Consider the following 21,407-nt stretch of genomic DNA (forward strand, 5'->3'; position numbering starts at 1 on the left):
CTCCAATTACAGGAGTTATTTTCATATTATTTTTGACATCTCATCAAAGATGAAGAAGAATATGGAAGATTCCATATTCTTCTTCATCTTTCTTCCATATTCTTCTTCATCTTTCTTCCATATTCTTCTTCATCTTTGATGAGATGTCAAAAATAATACAAAGTTTTAGTTTTATTTTATAAATATTTTGTTGTTGTTTTGTAAACACTCTGTATTTTGTGTGTTTGTTATTCATTGTGTATTATTATTATTATCATTAATCAGAGTAAAATATAAAATGTGGTATTGTGAGACACACTGATCCGTAATATTGTGTTTTAACATAGTGCCAGTTTCCCTGACCATGTTGCTTCAGGTTATTATTTTTGGGATAACAATACAATGTCTACTGGCACGTAAGTTATTTTCTAATTGGTCTATGGTCTTTGTATGCATCATTTTCATACAGAAATGCAAATATTCATAACCCCGAAATGCAAAACATCAACCTGTATTTCGAAGTATACAATTTGGTATAATTTGTAATTTTTTCAAAAAGTTTGAGAAGGAATATATTGGTGATAAATATCATTTATTATATCGGACACTGGATTGTTCACCCTTCGGATGAGATGTAAATTTAAAGGTGTCTCATCTTGATATGAAACATGTATCGTTATTCCCTTTTTTTATGAAAGAAAGTGATCGCTTAAACAAGTCAAATGCCTGGTCGTAAGCCCTGCGATACTTAGCTAAGTATCTCAGGGCTAAGTAATGATATTAATCTTGGATGATTGAAATAGGTATGGATTATGATATGAAAATGATAATGAGAGAAAATGAAATAAATATATTAATGAAAAACGTCGTCAATCGGCTGAGTCTGAAGGCAGCAAAGTGGAGCCGCCGTATTGTTGCGCTTTCTTCTCGGTCTTCTTGGGCTGGAGCATGACCAAGATGTTGGACAGGACGCCTCACTGTGTAATAGTAATGACAGAGAACAGCGTGCTAAGGTCCCATCATTGTGGATGTAGCTAAGTATCTAGCTAGATACCTGCCCAGTTCCACTTTTGTTCTGCGATTGAAGGATAAACCTGCTGAAATTTGACCATCAAATTTATTTGCTAACAAAATTTGGAGACATTCTTCTTATGATTATTATTCTGCCACTCCAAGCTAAAGGGTGGAAATCTTCATGGTAATTCTTACTTTGTCTGCAGTCACTCTTCACAGCGACTTAGTGCTGCAGTGCAACCACTCTTCAATTGTTTCATCATCATTAAGATATTTTTATTGTTTGTTATTGTCCATGCTTCAGAAAATACGCAATCTTGTCAGGATCCCAATGGAGCCCCCGGAAAGTGTGTTCTCTTGAGTTCATGTCCGAAACTACTGTCCTTACTGTATCAAGTGCCTCGTCCAGATGAAACTACCACCTTTCTGAGGCAGTCAAAGTGTGGAGATGGAAAACGAGAGCCTAAGGTACCTTTTATTAATATCTTTCTCAGCTCTTCAACTGCGCATTGACAAAAATTTACATCACACTGTTAGTAAAAGCAGTACGGCTGTAAAATTGTGTCATCTTCTTACGAATAGGCACGGGTTGTTCATGAAAGACTAGATCTCAAAGACCCGTTCGTATACACTGATGGAGTGACCGGATCCTAGTTTCTAGTGAATCTTGTTCACAAATATTAATCTGTTGGCATGCTCACTGGTTCGCAAAATTCATGTTTGTGGAGAAAGAACGCTCTGATTTTTTTAAGGTAATGGTAAAGATTCATTTCACATAACCTAATGACAACCTTTTTTTACACCTAAAGAAATATGAAAAGAAAAAAAATATGTAACGATCTTCCGAACGATTGGATCTTACCACCTCCACTTACAACCCTTGTGGCATAAATGGTTTTTATTTAATACTTTTTGTATAGCTCCGGCTTTTTTTCATCCATGTGGGTCGCCTCATGGATATCCCGAAGGTCACCGCCAAACCCTTTCAATCGGCAGTCTTGCACTATGTGTTGTATGGTCTGCTCAGCTCCACACTCACAATCAGGGTTATTTATTTTTTCTCTCCTCCAGAGCAATTAACTGCTCTGGTCTAACTTTGTTCTGAGGTAGATCCAAAGCCGATACTCGAACTGTCTGGTCCACTGTTTATTGTTTGTTTATTATGTGTTCAGTGGCCCTTTTTTCTTTCCATATTTTGGTTTGTCTACCTCCATTATCCAAATAGGTTTATGGGATTTGAACTTCTTTGGAGGTGGGTGAAACAAATGTCCATAAGCAGGTAAATGGGGTTCATGTTTGATATTATTTTTCTCTCTGACTGTGGTGTGTAATCTTCCAAAGTCCAGTGACGCGATGTTGGATAGTAATGTTTCGATTTGTTATTATACATTCCCCAACATTCACTCTCACCCAGTAGTGCATAGGGCACCGCAAAACATTGTTATCATGACCGTCAATTAAGGCAAGCACGCTTAGGGTACCAATTAAGGGTCATATTATATAAATATTGACGTGAAAATTCCTTTATATTTTTATTCCGGGACTTACAACATGATAACCAAATGCGTTATCTTCTTTTTTTTGCATTGAGTTTATCGATTTCAGAGTTCAAAAGTTCATCTGAACATAAAATTGATAAGCTAATCAACTTTAAATGTGTAATAATAAACATTGAAGAAAATAATCTGATCGTATTATAAGCTGCATAAAAATTAAAAACCATGTTTTCAGTCGTCTCCCAGTATGCGGGATTAGGATTTTGCAGTCATTTAAATAAAAGGGTCTTTTGAATATTGAAAGCATTAACTTTGTGGATCATATTGATAATTGTTTCGAGAAATAAAAATACTTTGTGTTCTGATCCTGTATATATTTAGTAATAAATGTAACCCTGAAGAGGGCAACAGGTTGTTGCCGAAACTAGTTGGTTATAAAAATGTGAGTGGATCAGAACACAAAGTATTTTTATTTCTCGAAATAATTAAAAGGGTCTTTACTTTATAAAATCTTTCCCAATCAGACAATTGATGGTTCTCATGAAATCAAGCATAAAGCGTGATGAGATTTATGAGTTCCCAAAATTTGAGTAGTTTGGTTGTCAATCGTGGGTAGAATGGTGAATGTTGTTAATCATTTAACCAGACTTCCATATTCTTCTTCATCTATGTTGAAATGTCAAAATGCAACATTATTTTCAGGTTTGTTGTACAGAAGATCCGAATACCAGTACTGGAGATGTTCTAGTACGGGCCAGTGCTAATGTAGGTGATTATATTTTTTTCTAGCCCATATCTGCACCCAAATGGTGCAAAGGGTACTCGATCCGACACTAGCCAGAAAATTATTTTAATAACTAGCTATACTCGTCAAAGAGAAGCCGTTGCTCAGACTGGTTAAAGGTGTACTCACAAATATATAAGTCAGTACGTGACCGACTGTGCGAGAAGCCACATGTGTTTTCCGCGCACAATTTTTTTAAAGAATGTATATAATATGATAATGAAACCCTTATCCGCACCCCAATGGTGCATAGGGCACTGTGTCATATAAACGCAGTGTTATCTTGATCGTTTACACATGAAGGAAGGGTGATCAGCCCTCCGCTTCAGGTACCAGTCCATGGTAATATTGAATAAATATTACAGTGAAAGAATCACTTATGTTTATTTTACCCCCCTTGGAAATCGAACCCAGGACCTCCAGAACGGTAGCTGAGTGTGCTGACCATTACACTACGGAGGCGGACATGTATATTGGATGTTAAATATTTTTGGAATATGTATTGAAAAAGTATTTTTTATCATTCTTTAACTCCTCACCTTTCATTAACTCTTTTGTTTTCAAAACCATATATTTATATGGAAGAAAAACTTTATTTTGAATTAAAACGGTGTTTTAAGTAAAAAATTGAATTGGTCAAATGTTACCTGGATTTGAAAAAAAATTAAGTTGCGGGCCATCGATTATTTCGCCTTAAACACAAAAAAATTGTAATAACATATTTCTAATGTGTTTCATTTCACAAGCACATATATGTCATTGATGGAATTTCAACAGTTTCATCTTTCAAAGCTTTCATCCTGCTTTTGCCAATCCCATATTTCTCTTTCATTCATTAAAATGGCCCAGTTTGGCTTCCATGGAAATACTTTTATTAATCTCACTTAGTAAATACCACTATTTCTTAAAATCTAATTGACACGTGATCTGATGCATTCCGCATCATTTTTAAACGCCGCATGTGAAGCTAAGTGTAAATTTTAGAGTTGTTTGCTTGGGATGTTAAAGGATGTACAGGGGGTAGGAGCTTTGTCTTTTTTTTTCATTAAAAAATACAATTATCTGAATTTTTTACCATCCGATTGAGTTCCAGTCTTAATTGATTAATTGGAGTTCTACTATATGTGGAATGAATGGAGATAAAATGCGATTATGAAGAATAAATCCTTAGTTAGGCAATAATAATACTAATAATTTTGGATAATTTATAAAGCGTTATTTTCGTAAAATACTACCTCAAAGACTTAATACTACCTCAAAGGATAATATGATGATGATTATGATAGATAAAAAAGAAAAAATAAAAACAAAATGACGTTAATCAAAAAAATTACCCAACATATTGTTACAAGAAAATAACTTGCAAGTTATGAGAAAAAATTGGCATGATCGGGGTATATCAAATACTTGAGAGTGGTCAAGTTAGGAGTTGAAATAATCAGCGGGTATGTATGAGGAGGTGCATGAATGTGGAAGAAGCAAAGAGAGTTTGCAAATATAGAGTGGTGTGGCATTCTATTATTCCTACGGGGAAGCAATATGATGGTTAGTTACTTCTTTTCTCTTGGGATGGAGAATGACAAGGATGTTGGGGAGGGCACCTCCCTGAGTGCAGTTTCATGAGCTTCTTGTCATTTTGGATAGCTAACTTCCAACACAGTTAAAACGGGACTTTGCTTATATCTTTTTTGTACGATAACATCATAACTTCCGTATTTTCATTGTTTAAACTGTCCATGTTTTAGAAAATACACAATCATGTCAGGATCCCAGTGGCGCCCCTGGAGAGTGTGTCCTGTTGAGCTCATGTCCCAAACTAGTGTCCATGCTCCGTGAAGCACCTCGTCCTGCTAAATCTACAACTTTTTTGAGGCGGTCAAAGTGTGGAGATGGAATCCGAGAGCCCAAGGTATCTCTCGTTTATATCTGTATGTCTTTATCAACTGCGCATTAACAAAGACATAAGTCGTACTATTGGTAAAAGGCTGTCAAATGGTAATATCTTATATATGTAGAATTAAATAACAACCAAATAGCATTGCTATGGTGGTGAAGGGTGGTATTGTTTGCATGCTGTGTTAGTGATTGTCCTGACGAAGAGACGGGTACGTCTCGAAACCGGTCGACATAAAAATCTCGGTGAGTGGTTATATACTATTATTATCTACGTTTTTGTAAAAAAAAATAAGTAAAAATCACAAAGTAAATGGTTTAAATATTAATAATATTGAGAATATATATAACAGCCATATAGTTTTTTCCACACTAATTTTATTTGACCAGTGACCAGGTTTCATCTTAACTGACATCATCAGACTGGGATGTCGGTAGTTGTTATTTTATTAAATTATATAAAATGCAGTTTCACCAAGAAATGTCAGAAAAACACAAAAACAATTTTTTTTTATGAAACATGAGTAGTTCTTTAAAGAGCAGATCTTAAAGAAGATGTAATACATTTTGACATCTCAACATGGATGAAGAAGAATATGGAAAATACCACTAATTCTTAAAATCTATTGTGACACGTGTCACAATAGATTTTAAGAAAAACTTTAAAAAGGATAGATTTTACCACAAAGTGACTGCCGAATCATTTAATGAAAGAATATGGAAATCTGGGTATTTACAGGGCTTATGACCTGATATAGGGTGCTTAAACCTGCCTATGACAAATCATGAGCCCTGTATTTACAATTTGGAAGTTGTACGTAGACTTCCATATTCTTCACCTATGTTGAGAAGTCAAAATGTAAAATTTCATTTTTACACTAATCTATATATGTATGTATCTACCAAGCGCGGTCCATCCATACATGCTGTGGATGCGCCGTATCTCTTGCATTTTATAGTAAAAATTTGGACTTCTATCCTTAAACAGCAATACTGCAATTGAAATATTTTGATATTTCTACAGCAACCTAATTGTAATTTTTTTTACTAAAACAGCGCTGTACAAAATCATACAGATATTATTATTAAGTGATTAAAAACTCAGGTATGTCATGGTTTTTTTATCTGTTTATTTTTCGTTTGAACGAATACAAGTTATGGAGCCTAATGGATTTATGGAAGTAATTTTAAATGGTACTTAATTATATCTTGTTTGTAGGCTAGCGTCTAGATGTACAAATTTGATATCTAGTATGTAGTAAGTACGAGTATAAACATTTCATGTCCAGCATCCCTTCTACAAAAAGACACCGACTGCCACTAGTACCTACCTCCGTAGCGTACTATAGCGTGAAGCGCATTTGACTACCGTGCTGTAGGTTAGATTCCCATGGAGGTTTTTCTATAATATTGATGATTTTTCACTGAAATATTTATTTAAATCCTAGAATGGTACCTGATCTGGTACCTAAATGGTACCAAAACTTAAATGGCAATGGGCAGGACATATTGCAAGACAGACTCCACAAGATGGACCCCAAGAATTTAATGATGGAGACCTTAGGAGAACAAAAGAGGTGTCAGAAGACCCCAAAAGAGATGGTCCGACGACATAGTCGCTGTGGGGTTAAAAACTGGCTGCAAGCAGCAACCGACCGGAGGAAAAGAAAAGAAGAGGAAGAGGCCTATATCCAGAGCAGTGGAGGTCAGAGGGCTCATGAAGAAGAAGAAGAATATGGTACCTCAATCGCACGACTGATCTCCTTTTGCTCATGATTAAGAAAACACTGACACAATTTATGCTTTATCTGCCTAACCTGTTGTCGTTGTAAACTTAGGTATGTTGCGCTAACTCAGAGAGCAGTGAAGAGAATATTCCACAAAACGCCCTCATTCCCACACAAAGATACTGCGGAGACTACTTGGAACAGAAGATCATGGGAGGAGTTGCAACGGACTTGAATGAATTCCCCTGGACAGCCCTTCTCGAGTATACTAATGGTATGTATTACTTTCATTAATACGTTGACTGCCAACTACAAGATAGCTCGTGGATTGCGTTCTTTGCTAGGACACTAACTATGAGTTATCTTGTATTGTGTTTACTTGCCATATTCATGCAGCAATAGTAAAATTCCTATTATATCTGTGCTAATATGCATAGATGGCGCATGGGAAGAGAAGAAAACATCAATGCTGGCTCACATGAACAGAAATATTATTAATAAATGAACAGAAAATATAAATATGTACTAAAATTGGAGTTTTTAATAATATAATATTATTGAAAGAAGACTTTTTAGACAGGAATTATGAAAATTTCCGTGGCAATCAACGTGTTAATTGATTCACCAGTCATAATGTGGAAATATCTGTCCATTTTTAATAAATAACACTTAAAAATTTTACTTGGTAAAACATAAACTAAAAATGCTATTTGAAAATGACGCGGAATGTATCGAACCACGTGACACAATAGATTTTAAGAAATAGTGGTATATATCAAGTAAAACTCAAATTTAAAAAGGTGTATATTACTTGTCCGCCTCCGTGGTGTAACGGTTAGCGTGTTTAGCTATTGTGCTGCAGGTCCCAGGTTCGATTCCCAGGGGTGGGTGAAAATAAATATTTGTAATTTTACACTTATTGAATATTACCCAGTACCATCGAGGCGCTGTTTAGAGCTGCCAGAGACAAGGATAATTACTCTCAAGTGATAGTCGATGTCAGGGGGACCTGACATGACACATACAAAAGATGAAGTTTTCTATCCTCACACATTTGATTCACATGGCCAAACCTCTACACACATTTCTTAATTTGATGGATGATACTTATCTCAGCCTTGCATTCTTTCTTTTCATTCCTTTAAGGTTATGTGTCATTATTGATGTTTTAGTTGCAGGTAACAGGAGTTTCAGATGTGGAGGGGTTTTAGTTTCCTCCCGTTATGTTTTGACAGCCTCCCATTGTCTCAAGGCCAGAATGTTTAAACTGCAAGTATTAACTGTATATTACCCATATCCATAAATGCAATTTCAAACCTTATCCAGTAAACACCATAATATATGGTAAATTGTTGTCAAGGTGTTTTTGCTTTTTAAAGATAAATTTTTAACAAAAAAGTCGATAAAACTTATTCCTGTTATGTGAAGCGTCTTCGATTTGTCATTGTACCAATTTTTTGCAATTTATAGTATTGTGTGTGACTTATTCAGTGAGTAAAACAATATTTTGTCATTGTAGCAACTAATGGTAGGTACTGGAACACTGTTGATGAGGAATACGGAAATGCGCAAATGAAGTTTAATTATTTATTTGCAAAATTATGAAAATTATAAGGGCAAGAAGAGCAAAGCGAAGCTAATAAATTGAGTGAAGCACGATGTTTCGCTTCTTAACAGTACTGAGTATAAACACAAAGAAAACACGTCACCAAACCGATCAAATAATACTCAGTACTGAAACTCAAAGACAAAGAGCGTGACATATTAAGTTTATATTATTATCTAAGCACGAAAATATTGGTCCTCCACCCTTAATATACTTTTTTAAAGGAGTTACATCGCTCACTCCTTTCAAGAACGTCATAAACCAAAAATCGACAATTTTCGGTTGTGTATGTTTTCGGAATGCCCAGAAAAAAGTACTATATCCCAGCAAAAGAGGCATATTTTTAACTTAATATTTACCCGCTACAGGGCAGAAAGTGTTGTTTTTGCATTTTGAAGAAAAGGTATTGTTTAATAATTTTTGTAAAAATACTAAATATTTTTCAAATGCAGAAAAAACCTTCAGGTTTTACCTAAAAACTTCCGTAGCACAGTAAAAAGTTCAATAAGTGGCTTGATATTTATTTTGAATACATTGTATTGTAATTTTAAACCTTAGAAACATTCTCCTGAAAAATCATGTTTTTTGATTTATGACGTTCTTGAAAGGAGTGAGCGACATGTGGTGGGGAAAATATTATAAACTTTTAGAAGTCAATGATTTGTGTCTATTTGTTCTTCTCTCATACATTGATGAATAGAATCTTGTAATAAAAAAATACACAAATTCCTATAAAATAAAACTTTTGCATAAACTAATTTGGGAGAAACAGTCATGATTGAACAGAACTTATGACAAAATACTGTTTTACTCCCTAAAAAATTCATACACTACGCTAAAAAATGCAGAAATTGATGGTACGACGACAGATCGAAGACACTTGTTTAAAACAGGGATAAGTTTTGTTGACTGTTTTGTCAAACATCAATCATCAAAAAGATTGAACAGAACTCGAAAAAAGTTAAATAAGCATAAATTATCTGAAACAAGATATTCTTTGATTGATCAGCAGAGATGAAGTAGTCTATTGAGATGGAAGTCTGAGTATTCACAGGGCTTACAACCTGTCATGGCTGGTTTGAGGAATCAATTTGTGCACAGTGACATTTACCACCTTACCCGTAATTTATAACCATTTTTGAAAAAAAATAATAATCTGCAAAGCCTCTACTTTTAGAAGCTTATCTGTTTATCCTAAATTCTGTTAACACAAAAATCCCTGTTTGAATAATCTCTGTTATTTAAAGCTTTTAGCCTGAATAAAATACCCGCCATTAATCTTAAAGTTGAATTTACTTCTAAAACCGCATGAATATAACATTTTAAACTACTTTATTCCAGTTTTTAGAACGTTGAAAACCTTATAATGTGCATCATTAAGTCAAAATTGGATATTTTTAAGTTAACGTTTTCTGCTAGTATACCCACGATATATGAATGGTAAAATAAACCTTTTAGAGAAAGCGTGCGACTCGGAGAGTGGGATATCAAGTTGAACCCGGACTGCCTGGACGGCGTGTGCGCCCCCCCGCCCCAAGACATCCCCGTGGAGAGTGTCATCGAGCACAAAGACTTTGTGCCCAATGATTCTGGCTCCCCCAATGATATAGCCCTAATAAGGATGTCACGATCTGTAGAATACACAGGTTTGGCTGTTAATATCACTAATTATTGCATGCGGTTGATTAAATTATCTATCATTAAGAATATGAAACTAGAGACGATAGATCTGACAAAAATAGGTGCAGAGAAGCTCAAATGCACACAGCGATCCACGGAAAGATCCAAGCTTGGTTTAAGCCTGATGTTTTAAGTAAGAAATGAAGATATCAGGAACAGAAACAAAATAGCGGATATTGTGGATCGCGTGGCAAGACTCAAGTGGCAATGGGCAGGACATATTGCAAGTCAGTCAACCCCGTAAGATGGACCACAAAATTTTTAAGATGGAGACCTTGGGAGAATAAAAGAGGCATCAGAATACCACAAGAAAGATGGTCCGACAACTAAGCCCCTGTAAGGGGTATAAACTGGCTGCAAACAACAGACTGAAAAATATAAGGATACGGAAGGGGCCCATATCAGCAGTGGAGAACAGAAGGCTAAAGAAGAAAAATATGACAATAACTAAAGCCTCAACAGTGTTAGATTCAAATCTTCTTCTTCAGCCATCTCTCGACTGCTAGATGTAGGCCTCTTCCATATTTTTTCACGCTTTCTTTATTGGGCCGCTCTTGTCTAATTTTACCCGGCGACAAGAATTATGTCACCAGCCCATCTTCTTCGGAGTCAATCTACTCCTCTTTTTTCATCCCAGGGTGTCGATTTTAGGATTCTGGATGTCTATTTGTCGGTTCCCTGCCTTACCACATGAACCTACCCATTGTCACTTTTACTTTGCAATACAATCCATATTTGTTTGGCGTCTGATTTCCACATTCGAAATTTTGTCTCACAGACTATGCCCAACATTTGCCGTTGCACTGATCGCTGTGCGCATCTCAGTTTATGTATGATGTTAGCTGTCAATGTGATAGATTTACAACCATACATCATCACAGGAAGGATACATGTTTCATAGACTTGGGCTGGGCAAGATGGCCTTCAGAAAATTAACACATTGTTTGCAAGAAATATTAGTAGAGAGTGAGTAGAACACGCTTATAAGCATTATATTTTATAAACAACAATATGTTAAATCACATGCTCAAAAAGGAGTATTTCCCATAAATTTTAGAAAAAAGGCCTACGAAACATGTATTAGTATATCTAGTACCTATTCACCCTATCGACAATCAATTGATTTCCAATAGTTCACTAATTAAATTCATTCAATTTAAATTCATTATTGAGGAAAAATTATTCAAGATCATGGTTTTCAACCCCTGCCTTGTTGTGTATATATGACACAGAATTTTGTCCAATCTGGTGATGTCGGTAACGATGGAACTCGGACACTGGTTAAATAAAATACAAGTGGAAAAAAAGTATACTCATACATGGTAGTTGCTGTTTTATTGTATAAATGTAATATTTTTTGTCAATCTAGATTGGATCCTACCGATTTGCCTTCCATTGATAAGCCAAACTGTTTTAAGGAAGAATTTCACCGGAGTGAATGTCATGGCTACCGGATGGGGAAGAACCGAACACTGTAATTCCTTTTAAATTATTTAATACGCTTACTTAAAAAGTATTCGAGCTAAGAATATCGCTCAAGGGAAAATGCTGTCACGGCAGAGGCATCCTTGATTGATTCAGAGATTCATCCATTTGTCCACTTCCATTTGTACACTTGTAGTGTAGTGGTTATTGCGTTTGGCTACTTGGAGATCCTGGGTTCGATTTTCAGACCGGTCAAAATAAATATAAGAATATTTTCACATCAATATTTCATTTAAATAACCCTGGAGTGGCATTTGTAGCGCAGGATTTGCCTTTATGTAATTAACAATGAAGACAAAACTGCATCGATACGATGCAGTTACAAAAAGTAACAATAAACTTTTAGTCACACCTCTAGTCTATTAGTGTGGATTATGCGTTATGTGTTATGTACCAAGATCACATAGTCAGGTGTTATTTTGAATTCAATTCTTTCTTCCAGCAACAACATCTGACGTTAAACTCAAAGTGGAATTGCCCATAATTGAATACGAGCAATGCCGTCGATTTTACCGAAACCAGAACGTCATACTCCTTCCTACCCAGCTCTGTGCGGGAGGCAAGAAAAATAAAGATACATGCAAAGGAGATTCCGGGGGACCCCTCATGTCTCTAGAACTGGACGGCAGGTACTCCAACTGGTATCTGTTGGGCATAAGCAGCTTCGGCTCCGTCCCTTGCGGAACCCTCGACTTCCCTTCTGTATACACCAACGTAGCCAAGTTTAGTGCCTGGATATCGAAGAACATAAAAGAGTAGCTCAAAGACACCGACAAGGATGATGATCCCTGTCATCATCCCACCTTGGACAATGTAGATTAAGTAAAACTTCAGTAGAGGGTACGCCTTACTGATTGTCAACTTTCAGAAGATCAGACAAAGAAGATGATGTTTCTTAATACATTGTTGTCGGGCAGCTTTTCATCAACCCCGGGCCTAATTAGTACATTAATTAGGGTCGTATACTGATCATAAGTAACTGCAAGCCCGATTCCGATCTGTACAATGTTTTTTGGCGTCTGTCACGCTCTACTAAAAGTAAGCAAACAGAACACTTGTGAGCGTCTCCCGCTCTTTACTATAACAGTATGTAAAAGATGCTTTTAAGCGTTTCCAGCAAACAATGTGTAAAGATTAAAGTTCGAGAAACTAATCTAAGAAATTAAAATAATAAATTAACACTTTATGTACAATATCATTACAAATATCATGTACAAGAATTATTTTTAAAAATGGGAAAAGGAAATAAATAAAGCAAGATTGATATATTGTATTTTTATTCATGATTATTTATATTTGTCGATGGAACAAGTTGCCAAGACAGCCATAGATATATATGTATGTATTATCTTGGAAAAATCCTCTTCACACACTTCGTACATCATGTTTTATATAATGAGTTTGAACAAATAGATTTACTACAGTGTGAAATAAAAACATTGGATTTTGATTAAAAATTCCACAAATTTAATCTATTTTAGTACCAAATATGTAAACTAACGCAGATATAAAGTATTTTTGGTATTAAACAAGCGTGAAATCAATAAACAAAAAAGTTTAAATCTCCACGGACATTTGTTTTCATGTTTTTAGGATATTAAGTCATTGCGTGTCGGTACTTTTATATCAGCCTGTGACACTACACAGTTTTTTTGTTGTTCTTTTCGCATACCAAATTTGCTCCTGGAAGGAATTAGGTACGTTTTGCAAGGCTCTACACTCTACTCTACATATCCATGTAAGTGATATAATATTTTATTTATTGTTTCGGCATTCACTTTGTGGTAAGACATGAGATGAAATTGTAAATGAAAACACTTAAAAAAAATATATATATATAATATATAATAAAACCCTTACCGCACCCCAATGGTGCATAGGGCACTGCTTCATATAAACGCAGTGTTATCTCGATCGTTTACACATGAAGGAAAGGTGATCAGCCCTCCACTTCAGGTACCAGTCCAGTGTAATGTTGAATAAATATTAGAGTGAAAAAATCACTTATATTTATTAAACCCCCTTGGGAATCGAACCCGGGACCTCCAGAACGGCAGCCGAGCATGCTGACCATTACACTACGGAGGCGGACTAAAAAAATAATAAAAGTGGTAAACCACCTGAGTTATATTTATTTTATCGACTAGTTTATATTCAGATCGAAGATGGAATAATCTGTAGCTTCTGAACCTAGTCGTGAAAACAAATATACCTAATGTGGAAAAAACCGTGAAGTGTTTTCATTTCCAATTTTAAGTGATTAAGTGATATTGATCATCTTGCCTATTACAAGTGAGCTTTGGAAACATTCACATGTTAATAAGATTGAAATAAGACTTGTCCACTTTAGAGTTCTCTTACATTCACATAAAATAATAGTTACAATTAGAGTATAATTTAAAAAAGAACCTTTTGCCAAAAACCACGACGTTTTACCACAGTATATTGCATCGTCAGCAAAGTTCATCTGCCGACGATTTAATCACCTAATCGCAAAGAGTGTATGTAGTAAGAAAAAAAGATGTAGCAAATTTTAATCTGTGTACTGAAAAAATAACGAATATTAAAAAAAGTAACAATACCTTAAAAAGGAATGATTACTCAAAAAAGTATTATAACAAATATTTTTGAAAAATAACTTAAAAATTAGCAAACATGTACCCAATAAAACAAAAATATCTTTGTTATAAAATCACTAAATAAATATCTTATTATTATTTCGACTGGTTTCTAAGCAAACTAACTCCTTCCTGTTGAAAATGTAATACTTTTGATAGTAATTATATTTCTCAAGACTTATAATTATGTAATAAAATATATAATAAATTATTATTTATTTTTTTTTGACATCTCATCAAAGATGAAGAAGAATATGGAAGTCTGGGCATTTACGGGGCTTACGACCGTCATAGGCTGGTTTAAGTGATCACTTTACACACGTGTAACATTCACCAATTCTACCCATTATTGACAACCACACTACTACAATTCTTGGAAGTTCTATATATATATGAACCAATTTAGAAACCTTGTTCATGAATCACTAAAACTTCACTAGAGACATCTATTGGTGAGATGTAAAGAAGCTTTTTGTGTAAATGTTGTAAATAAATTATCTGGTCAAATTATAAGCTTAATAATAAAAATGAAAATGGTATTTTCTGGCGTTTCTCATGTGTGTGATTATAATCCGGGATTCGGATCTCACATACTAATATAAGAGTTTCTGCTTAGTAAAAAGCTTCTTTACATCTCACCAATAGATGTCTCTAGTGAAGTTTTAGTGATTCATGAACAAGGTTTCTAAATTGGTTCATATACATGGAACTTCCAAGAATTTGAGTAGTGTGGTTGTCAATAATGGGTAGAATTGGTGAATGTTACACGTGTGTAAAGTGATCACTTAAACCAGCCTGTGACGGTCGTAAGCCCCGTAAATGCCCAGACTTCCATATTCCTCTTCATCTTTGATGACATGTCAAAAAATAATATGAAAATAACTCCTGTAATTGGAGATAATCCAGATTTTGTGAACAAGTATTTGGACACATTCAAAATGTTGTATATAATAAATGGTTTTATAACAAAGTTATTTCGTAAGCTATTAAATAAAAAACCGCAAAGTAAGTACTTTAAATATTAATTGTAAATAAAAAATACTTTAAAAAAGTAAGTACTCATTATTCAGGTATCAGAAAGTGATAAGTGATAAATTAGAATTTTTTAAAACACTTTTAAATGAAGCACTCAATTATTATAACATCAAATCATTAGTAACTTAATAACTTTGATCGCATGATATAACAGCTAGATTTATTAATAAAAGAGAATGTAGTCTTAAAATAAAATATTACAGAATAAAATTATTTCATTTTATTTCTACTGACACATTAGAAATCACATAAAAAATATGCTGTGCAATAAATAAAATTAAAATTATTAGCACTTACATTTTAATTAAACATTTTAGTTAAATGTATTTTTTTTTAAATTAATGAATACATTTTAAAAGAGCGAAATGTGTTTCTGTTACAGAATTATCTGTAACAAAAAAGTCGGAAGCTGTGTCAGCTAATATTTTAAGAACGATGCATATAAAACACTACACATCTTCACGCTACTAACTGCATATCACAAATTGCTATCCATCCTTCATCCACGTCTGGAGGGCAAATCAGTGATTCAATATTACAAATAGATAGTATTGAATCTACCATTTTTGACGTGGAATATTAAAACTATACACATACAAAATAGCACAAAAATTACAATATGATTTATTAAAATTTTATTGTACAAACTATTAAATTGTTGTTTGATGTACAATATTAGAAATTTTGATAAATTTTAATGCTATTCAATGTTAACCTTCTAGATTTATATAATAAAAAAGAAAGAATTTCGAAAAATTAAATATATCGTAATATCTAAGAGTCTTAAAAAATAAATTTAAATCTTGGGAAAAAGGTGAACTAATCGCCGAATATCAATTTTGTACATGATGATATTTCAATTTGAATTATGTGTACTTAATTATTGCAACTGTGATACAAACTAAATTGCTTTAATCACAATGTATGGTATACATTTAAAAAAAAATGTATTTATTACATAATAATGTTATATATGTACTATACTATGTGACCTAACCCTACTCTAAAATAACTGCTAAATTTTTATGTCTGTGTCAAACAGTATTGCAGATATTCCATGGTAAATAAGTGGAAAAGAAACACTGTCCCTTGTTCCCCATTAAGTGGTGCGTGTCTCTCAAAACAGCTGAAATTAACCAAGCATAGTGGAACAGGTAGCAATGTTTGCCCACATTCTACATCCATTTAACCTCTTAGTGATTGGGTTTTTGCGAACTAAACACTATCTGAAGAGTGGGATCTTGTCAACTAAATTGTATCTGAAGAGTGAGTTGTTGTGAACTAACTGCAGATAGGAGTGAGTGTTTGCGAACTGCACTATGTGAGAAGTTAGTTCTTGCAAAAGAAACTGTACCTGAACAGTGAGCTCTCGTGAATTAAACTGTATCTGAGGAATGAGCTCTTGCGAACTAACTGTATTTGATGAGCGTGTTATTGCGAACTAAAACTCTGAAGAGTGAAGTTTTTTTTAATGATTAATTTTAATAAAATAGATTAAGGCTACACCAATGATGGATGAGACAAATTAGTAGCAGTAAAAAAATATCATAAGAAGGAAATTCGTAATGTGGCATTACATAATATATCCACTCTCATAAAAATCTCATTTAAATTTGCAAAAATACAGAAAAAAAAAAAACAGATTTGTCAGTTTTGCCAAAACAAATTGGTAAAATATTGAATTTTAAATTGTTCGGTACAGATAATCGTAAGAAAATCTTCGTTTCAAAAAATAAATTAAAGTGCTCGATTTCATTTTCCTTTTAGAACCAACTTTGATTGGATGATAATGTTCATTACATGCTCACTAAGAGGTTAAATTAGAATAGTGTGTTAACAACATTACAAATTGCATCATTGTCAATTATAAAATTCATTCGTAAATACGAAGTTTGAAAGACAATTTGATCACAAGAAAAACCTAGAGATATACTAAAATTAGGTGCAATTAATATCGTAACTAACACAAATTGAGCAATTTTTACTTACAAATACATAAATAATTTGTAAAACTTTGGTATAACAGAGCGAATGACAAGCATGTCGGACTATATTTAAATATTATAGATGCCATCTTTAAAGATGGCAAAATCGGTGTGATATTCAACAACTTTTATTTTATTTTATTTAACGGAATTGACACGTATGGTCATTTATTTATACTTTAAGGTTGAAAATGAATTTAGTAGTTGATAAAATGTTTTTTCTTTGTGGCACATTTGATAAATTATAAAAAATAAATAAAACAGAAGCTTTCTTCTTAATCACTTTTATATCAGTACTATTTTTACAACCGGTTTTGACAAAATTTTAACTTCTTCAGGGACAGATAGTAACTGCAGTATCTATTTGTCCCAAGTAAAGAAGAAGATAAGGTATTTGTTGAAACCGATTGGGAAAATGTTACCAAAATAACACTGGTTATAAGCAAAGTATGTGTTTCATTTATTTTGATAAGTTTAATAATGCCATTTTCCATGAATTGATTGTTATTTTTACTATTTGGTTGTAGTTAGGCAGCCTCTGCTGATGTGCCTATATGTCCTACACAATATTTTGTCATTTATTAACCGCCCTTTACCTACTAACCTCCTTTTAGTCCATTAACCTTTGGGTTATTATTCAAAAAGTAGGTAAAAAATCCTCGGGTTGTTTTTAATAAGATTTCTCAATAACAATTCTTATTTAGAATATACCAGACAATTTTAGACAATTTATGACCATTTTCATATCCTTTGCAAGTTAGAGGTTCTCAACATAAGAGTTCGCCAGAGATTTTTTTGTAATAATATTGAATTGAATATTTTTACAAATATGTTTTGTATTGAATGTATTATATCAATCAAGATAATCTTGACATATTCTGCAAATGAGGAAGCCAATGATATTGACCTTAAAATACTAAACGCGTCGATGACGTATTCGTATGCGATGGGCAAGTGGGAACAATTTAACGTATCACAAACCACGTGATCTGTGGTTGCGAGTATACTTTTCTGTAACGAACATACGGGACACGGCTTGTTGTTGTTGGTAATAATATAGCAGACGTATTACATATGTTTGTACGAGTAGGGCGGTAAATAAAAGCATCCAAGCGGCTTCTAAAAGGCGATATTTAATCATCGCATAAGGTAACACATTTACAGGTAGTGATTTCTTCAATTCCCAACGTAATTCGAAAAATATAATTCTCAGTAAGGTAAGGTTAGGTTAGGCCACTCGGGTTTCTATTTAAGGTTTTTTTTGTAAAAATAATGATTTCAAATGTGTTCAATAATTTTGGCATCTCATCTACACTGTACTTGGTGAGGAAAAATTATCGGTTGTAACATCTATCGGATAAAATTTCTCTTAAGACTAGGATAACTAGAGTTAAAATTGGTGCTAATCTTTTACATAAGCAGAGAGAAAGTTCCTTAATGAACCGTAATTAAATAGAGGATATCTTATTGTAAATATTATTTGATACGTAAACACTTTGTAATTGCTACTTTTTATACAGCTGAAAGCTTTCAATAGAATCTCACTTCAATATATATTTGTTTCAATTTATCGTAAGCAATTTTACACTGCAATAATTTAATATTCAACTTCGAAACTTACGGTCCTAACATTCTCGTTTTCACATGCAATTTATCTCCAACTGTTTTATTTCTTGTCAATTTAAATAAAAGCTGAACTTATGAAACAGTAATGGACTAACAATCATTACGGTGCTCTTTTACTGCATATGGAAATCAGGTCCGAGCATTTTTGTTCAAAATATGTGTTCAAATATTTTTTCCGCCTGTAGACGGGTAAATGTTTTTACGAATGCATATGGCGCAGGATCTATTTTGTCTCCATGTTTTAGTATTGTCTATAGTCTTTCCCGTTAGCCATGCATTCTGCAGGAATTCCTTCACTGTCGGTTATTGGCTGCATACCAAAGTGACGAAAATCAGCTTATGTCGTGCATTGTATTTTTTTATTGTTTTTGTTTCCAATTAAGTATTATTATTATAGAATTGCAACCTGGCGACTGTGGATATAGATAGCATTGCCAACCTGGCGGCATTACAAAAAAGTCGCTTCACCTTGATCTCTTATTACAAGTGTAATAAGAGATCAAGGTAAAGTGACCTTTTTGTAATGTCGCCAGGTTGGCAATGCTATCTATATCCATGGTCGCCAGGTTGCAATTCTAAAAATACCGGGGAGTCTGCCATTTGCACTGGTGAAGTCATTTATGTGTGTGTATCAATGATTACCTTAATCGAATAAGTGCTTTGCGTTATGGACAGAGAAAGAGCTAGATACTTTTTTCCTAAACGAGGATAATATATTTTTATAAATTTAAAATTTAAGAATAATAACTAGAAAGATATATAATTAAGGTTTATTTTATTGAAATTTATGACAAACAAGGAACTTGATAGAAAATAAATCAAGACAGATTTCTATCTTGTGAAGACTATTGTTTTCCACAAATTGGATCTAAAATTTCATTTATTGATTTGGCAGTCACTTTATAATAATATCTATCTATTTAAAATTTAACTTGACTTGGTAAATACCACAATTTATTAAGATTTATTGTAACAAGTATTTCGATGTATTCAACATCACAATTAGTGTTTGATAATGATGTTGAATTGAATGCATTGAAACATGTATCGAAATAGATTTGAATAAATAGCATGTGGCATTTATCAAGTAATGTTAAAATCAAAATGGATTAAAAATGCTATTTAAAAGGCTGTCTCCCTGATACTATTTTATGATTATTCAAACAAAAAAAAAACATTAATTTTAGTAAATAACGAGGAAAAAATATATAGCATACGGAACAAATGTATGAAAGTTAACAATAATTATTTCAAAATAAAATTTCTTGATTCCATTTTTGCTTGATTGCTTTTTGCAGTTATTTTTAGTGAAAATGACTTCGAAATGGGATAAAATTGAAATAAAAAAAAATTCATTACACATGATTGATAAGTTCCTAATTTAAAAAGAAATTTCATCTCATACCAGGTTTCACTTAGACTAAATATTAATAAAATGATACGGTATTGAATGAAATCAAGATATATAAATAATTTGAATTGATTGAAATAAATGATAATCTTCTTCTCTTCTCCTGAGATGGTTCCCGCCACTTGCTGCTGAAGTACTCTCTGGTTGAGGGTTTCCGTAAGGACCGACTTAAGACTTGAGTAACTTGTTAGCCCTCTGGTTGGCTACGGCGATGCGAGTCTCATTACTCTCACCCTGAATCAAAATACAAACAATTAATAGAGAAAAACAAAAATGTAATTTGGATGAAGAGAAAATATCACTACAAGAACAAATTACTCCGTTTATTAGTACATCAAATAAGCGGAACTAATCACACAATGCAAGGTACCAAAAGTAGAAAAATATATCAGTAACAGTAATTCTTAACCGTGGTACCTCCGTACCGAAACCTCACCAGTTTCATACGTGCGTTCGCCGAACCCTTAATTGCAAAAATAATTATATTTTGCTCAAAATATGAAGGGATTAAAATATTAAGAAAGGTATCACACACAACATACTATCACGACAGTTACAATTCGACTGTTGGGCGGCAGTATAGCCAGGAAATTATCACTTCTCTATTCTATGTGATTGCTTAATTTTTGTAAATCACATTTCACAACGACGACACATTATGACAATAGATTGGTACATTTGTTATGACTTATTTGAAGTCCCATCCCAGTAAAAAAAATGTAGGTGCAATGCGTCGTATGTGCATTGTTTTAGCGTTTGACCTCCTGTATTACTTTTATTGCTAGATTGATATATTCCATTCAAATTATAAACTTCATCTATTGGATATCGTAGGTACATCATATAATTTTTCATATTATCGTATAATAAGTCGGGTGTGTGTTTTGACCTCAGCCGAACCCGGGAGACTGACTCACCAAACCCCTGGGGTTTGATCGAACACAGGTTAAGAACCACTGATTTATAACAATTATTCATAATAAAGTTACAAGAAACGTGAATTTATTTTAGCATATTTTTAAAATTGGATTTTAAAATGTTAAACCATAGAGGTCCTGTTGTATACAA

General features: G+C 33.5%; 2 protein-coding genes across 4 annotated transcripts in view; one reads left to right on the forward strand and one right to left on the reverse strand.

Annotated features, from left to right (window-relative positions):
- The first annotated feature begins 247 nt into the window (after positions 1-247).
- LOC148310814 (serine protease ea-like) lies at positions 248-12,937 on the forward strand. Of its 3 annotated transcripts, none has more exons than XM_088257774.1 (9): positions 248-395; positions 1,298-1,461; positions 3,192-3,258; positions 5,019-5,182; positions 7,005-7,167; positions 8,066-8,162; positions 9,958-10,145; positions 11,549-11,653; positions 12,107-12,937. In XM_088257774.1, exons 1-9 carry the CDS (start codon positions 344-346, stop codon positions 12,421-12,423), a joined length of 1,317 nt encoding a protein of 438 aa, XP_088113900.1. In that variant the 5' UTR covers positions 248-343; the 3' UTR covers positions 12,424-12,937. The 3 variants fall into 3 exon arrangements, with proteins under 3 accessions (XP_088113900.1, XP_088113902.1, XP_088113901.1); XM_088257775.1 differs by lacking the exon at positions 1,298-1,461 and adding an exon at positions 1,200-1,261 and having other exon boundaries at positions 344-395; positions 3,190-3,258; XM_088257776.1 differs by lacking the exons at positions 1,298-1,461; positions 3,192-3,258 and having other exon boundaries at positions 255-395.
- A 6,713-nt stretch (positions 12,938-19,650) lies between these two features.
- Snap25 (Synaptosomal-associated protein 25kDa) overlaps positions 19,651-21,407 on the reverse strand; it is an 88,591-nt gene continuing 86,834 nt past the window's right edge. Inside the window, exon 8 of the mRNA XM_088257792.1 lies at positions 19,651-20,573. Coding sequence (XP_088113918.1) covers positions 20,508-20,573 — 66 coding nt within the window. The 3' untranslated portion in view covers positions 19,651-20,507. The remainder of the gene's footprint in view (positions 20,574-21,407) is intronic.

Source organism: Brachycentrus maculatus, unplaced genomic scaffold (genome assembly GCF_059751285.1).
Source record: "Brachycentrus maculatus isolate JH-2025_06_01 unplaced genomic scaffold, ASM5975128v1 h1tg000087l, whole genome shotgun sequence".
NCBI lineage: Eukaryota > Metazoa > Arthropoda > Insecta > Trichoptera > Brachycentridae > Brachycentrus > Brachycentrus maculatus.

Bases quoted from the DNA above. Each gene is read 5' to 3' on its own strand.
- LOC148310814 (XM_088257774.1), top strand. From the start codon at position 344: ATGTTGCTTCAGGTTATTATTTTTGGGATAACAATACAATGTCTACTG. The intron at 3,259-5,018 runs GTGATTATATTT...TCCATGTTTTAG, and splicing joins ACGGGCCAGTGCTAATGTAG to AAAATACACAATCATGTCAG. The intron at 8,163-9,957 runs GCAAGTATTAAC...TAAACCTTTTAG, and splicing joins AAGGCCAGAATGTTTAAACT to AGAAAGCGTGCGACTCGGAG.